The 3,500-nt window shown below is 44.5% G+C and overlaps 1 protein-coding gene across 1 annotated transcript; it reads left to right on the top strand.

Moving 5' to 3' along the window:
* Positions 1 to 31: 31 nt before the first annotated feature.
* Positions 32 to 3,494, top strand: LOC123522164 (antigen peptide transporter 2-like; the record flags this gene model as incomplete). The annotated part of the gene is made up of 2 exons (XM_045294215.1): positions 32 to 234; positions 3,427 to 3,494. Coding segments are annotated over exons 1-2 (236 nt in total), but the record flags the coding sequence as incomplete, so codon positions are not given.
* Between the last annotated feature and the right edge of the window lie 6 nt (positions 3,495 to 3,500).

The following is a 3,500-nucleotide window of genomic DNA, read 5'->3' as shown; positions in this document are numbered from 1 at the left end:
GGTTTTCTCACTGCTTTCTCTTCCCCAGGCGAGCTGGATTCCAGGCTGAGCTCAGATACCACGTTCATGAGTCGCTGGCTTCCTTTGAATGCCAATAACCTCTTGCAGGACCTGGTGAAAGTGGTGGGACTCTATACCTTCATGCTCAGCACGTCACCTCGGCTCACCCTCCTCTCGCTGCTCAACTTCCCCTTCTTGTTAGCAGCGGACAAGGTGTACAATGCACGCCATCAGGTACGTGTGGGTGGGAGGGACTCCCAAGAGGAGGGGAAAACTTAACGGAGAGGTGATCCCTGATTCATAGCTCGGAGCAGTGGCTCTTAGTGGGAGCTGCGGGGTGGGAGTCCACAGATGAACTTCAGACCCCCTGAAACTATACAAAACTTTGTGTGTGCGCATTTCTTAGGTAGAAAGTAGCTTTGATCAGATTACCCAAGGTGTATGTGATTGCCTTCCCCACAAAAGATTAAAAATGTGCTGGGAAAAAAGTTTGCCCTCTTCGAACTGGCAGAAGGAATTAGAATGAGTGCAGGGAAAGTAGCAGGTGCAGTCAGGAGGTCCTGCGTCTGACGTCAGCTCCACCATCTCTTAATTCGCAGTGGCTACTTGAGCAAGCTACTCCACTTTGTGTTGTTGTTTTTTGAATGAACAGTTTTATTGGGGCATAATCCAAATATCATACAATTCAATAGTTCAATCATATAAAGAAGAGTTTCACAAAAATTGCCACAATCAATTTTAGAACATTTTCTCCTTTCTATAGTCGTTGTTATTAGCTCCCTGTTTCCCCCAACCTCCTCTGCTGTACCCTCCAAAGAACCATTAATCCACTTAGTGTCTCAATAGACTCACCCATCCTCGATTTCATGTACTGAAAAGCCTACAGAAACAAGAAACCGAGGGTCAAAAAAGCTAACAATAACAAAATTAACTAGAGTCGAAAGCCCAGTTGAAAAGAAAACAGAAAGTATTAAAAGCTAAAGCAACTTTAAAATGGGTCAGAAGGGAGATGATATGATAAGATGTTAGATTTTAACCTAACTACATCCGCCATACTACATTTTCCAGTGCACTCCGAATGACAGCAAGGCAATTTTCATCCCTGGTCTATGTTCAGAGAGACTTCACAGGAGACTTAATCCATGTGCATTTCCCCTTCACTTTTTTTTTTTTAACTAAACTGATCGAACTTTTAAATGAGTCAAAAGGGGGATCAAATCACATGTTACTTTTTAACCTCGCTATATGTACTCTAACCATCTCCACAATAGCCTCTGTCTGATAACAAGGCTATTCACATCCCTCCACTGTGGTCAGAGGGAAGTCACTGGGGAGTCTAACCTATGTGTGAATCTTGTAAGTGAATTTTGGGCTCCTACTGTCATCCACAGCCTTGGCAAACCAGGTGCTCACTTAGTTGGCACCTCCCTTGGATGCTTGCTTGTTTGAAGACAAGCCATTAAGAATCCAGATCCTGTTCTTTCTGATAGCTGGGCACCACCTAGTTTCTTCACTACATTCCTATGGAAGAAGCACACCAGCCTGTGTGATCCAAGGATCATATAATTCAAACAATATAATTAATAATATAATTATTTCAAATCTGACGGAGGTCATGGTATCAGAGCTTAAAATGTGAACATTTGATAACACCCATATCTTCAGTGATCTCCTTCATGAGGGTGCATATCAAGCAGGGTCATGACATAAGAACTAATTGTCCGTAGAGTGGGCCTAGAATTAGTAAGTGTAAGCTCAAAATCCATTTATCCATCTATAATTATATATGTCTCTGGTTCACTGAGAGATATCATTGTGTTCTAGAATATTATCAATCATCTCTCTGGGGTGTAAGGTTATTCTATTGATAGTGTCATTGATTTGGTCAGTGGTAAGGAATTTAAAGCGCAGTTGAGAACAAGAGGTCAGACAAGTGTAGGCTGGCTATCAACCACAATATATGCGTCACTGACTTATACAGATTAAATTCCTAAGTGTTTGAACACTGTTTACACAAACAGTGGGGGCTGGTGTTAAGTTAAAACTTTCAATACCATTTATTGACAGAGGCAGTAATAGGCCTACCAGATTAATACATATCTTAATAAAGCAAGAATGGCATTGAAACAGTAAGTATACGGTAGTCTGACAACTACCTTTGAAATGACAACCATATGCTTCTCACACTACGTACTTTAGGCCTTCAGTTCAAGGGCTACAGGAAAGTTTGATGTAGAGCCCAGTTCACTTAGTGAGGTTCCATATTGAATCCCTCTGGTGTGACTTATAAAGGATGTTGTGCACCTCAGAAGCAGGGTCTAAGGTCCCCGTAGTCTGTAACACATCCCCTGTGTCATCAGGGACTAAAGGGAAACGAGGCCTAAAGTATCTAATTAGGAACCGAGTACCAGGCATATTCTCCCCTTGGGTTCTGTATAAGTATTGTTGGGTTTGTTGAGTTGGTTTGAGGGGTTTTCCCCATTGGGAGGTTGGTCCTCCTCGTTGTCCTAGCAACAGAAATGCACTTACCTTCTTCAAGATGTGCATGCCCCCCTTGCCCCATCTTGACCTGAATTTCCCACCAAATGTGTTTTTCACTCTGATGGAAGTATCTGTTGATTTGGGGGGGTCTTAGCATAATTTTGTACAACAGCAACTAACCGGTCATCTCCCTCTCCTCTGATCTTGAAGAGCAGTCTCCAGCGGCAGTGACTGCAGCTCCTCCGTCAAAGTGGTTTTTAAAGATATGCTTATAGAAGGGGTGCTGCATGCTTCATGGGCTCTAGTTAGGCTCTCTACCACGTTGTCTGACAGACTGGGTTAGCGGATTGCGTGACCTTGAAGCAGGAACCTGCTTTCCTGTTGGTATTCATCCTTCAACTAGTGGGCTTGTCCAATATTTGTGCTTTTGTGACTGGCTGACTTCACTCAGCATAATGGTCTCCAGATCCCTCTACATCATGAGGTGGTTCAAGATTTCATGGCTGTTTCTCAGGGATTAACAGGACTCCATTGTGTGCATATACCAAAAGGTTTTTTTTTAATCCATGGTTCTACTGATGGGAATTTGGGCTGTTTCCAGCTTCTTGCCATTCTGAACTGTGTTGCCATGAACATGGGAGAGCACATATCTATTTGTGTTCTGTTTCATTTCTTTGTACGCCTCCATTTCTCATCAGAGGCTGGTGGGGGTCGGAGTGGCCTCATGTGAAGGTAGAAAGACACCGCGGGTATCTCCCACCCTCCCTGGCACTGCGAGCTCAATTGTGTTTCCTCCTCTCTCACTCTCTTTATGCCTCGTGGAAGGACATGCAAGGAAGAGGGGTCGTTTCCGGTCCATTGGGGAGCATCCCCAGGGCTGCAAGGAGATACCGACCTGCTGTCCTCCGCCTCATGGGCCCTGCCTCCCCTGCCCCACTCTTTCAGGCGTTGCTCCTGGAGATCCAGGATGCTGTGGCGAAGTCAGGGCAGATCGTGCAGGAGGCAGTCGGAGGGCTACA

The sequence above is a fragment of the Echinops telfairi genome, unplaced genomic scaffold (genome assembly GCF_000313985.2).
Source record: "Echinops telfairi isolate 266 unplaced genomic scaffold, ASM31398v2 ScPeMD7_3082;HRSCAF=3707, whole genome shotgun sequence".
In the NCBI taxonomy this organism is placed as follows: Eukaryota; Metazoa; Chordata; class Mammalia; order Afrosoricida; family Tenrecidae; genus Echinops; species Echinops telfairi.
This window is presented reverse-complemented; position numbering and strand designations above follow the sequence as displayed.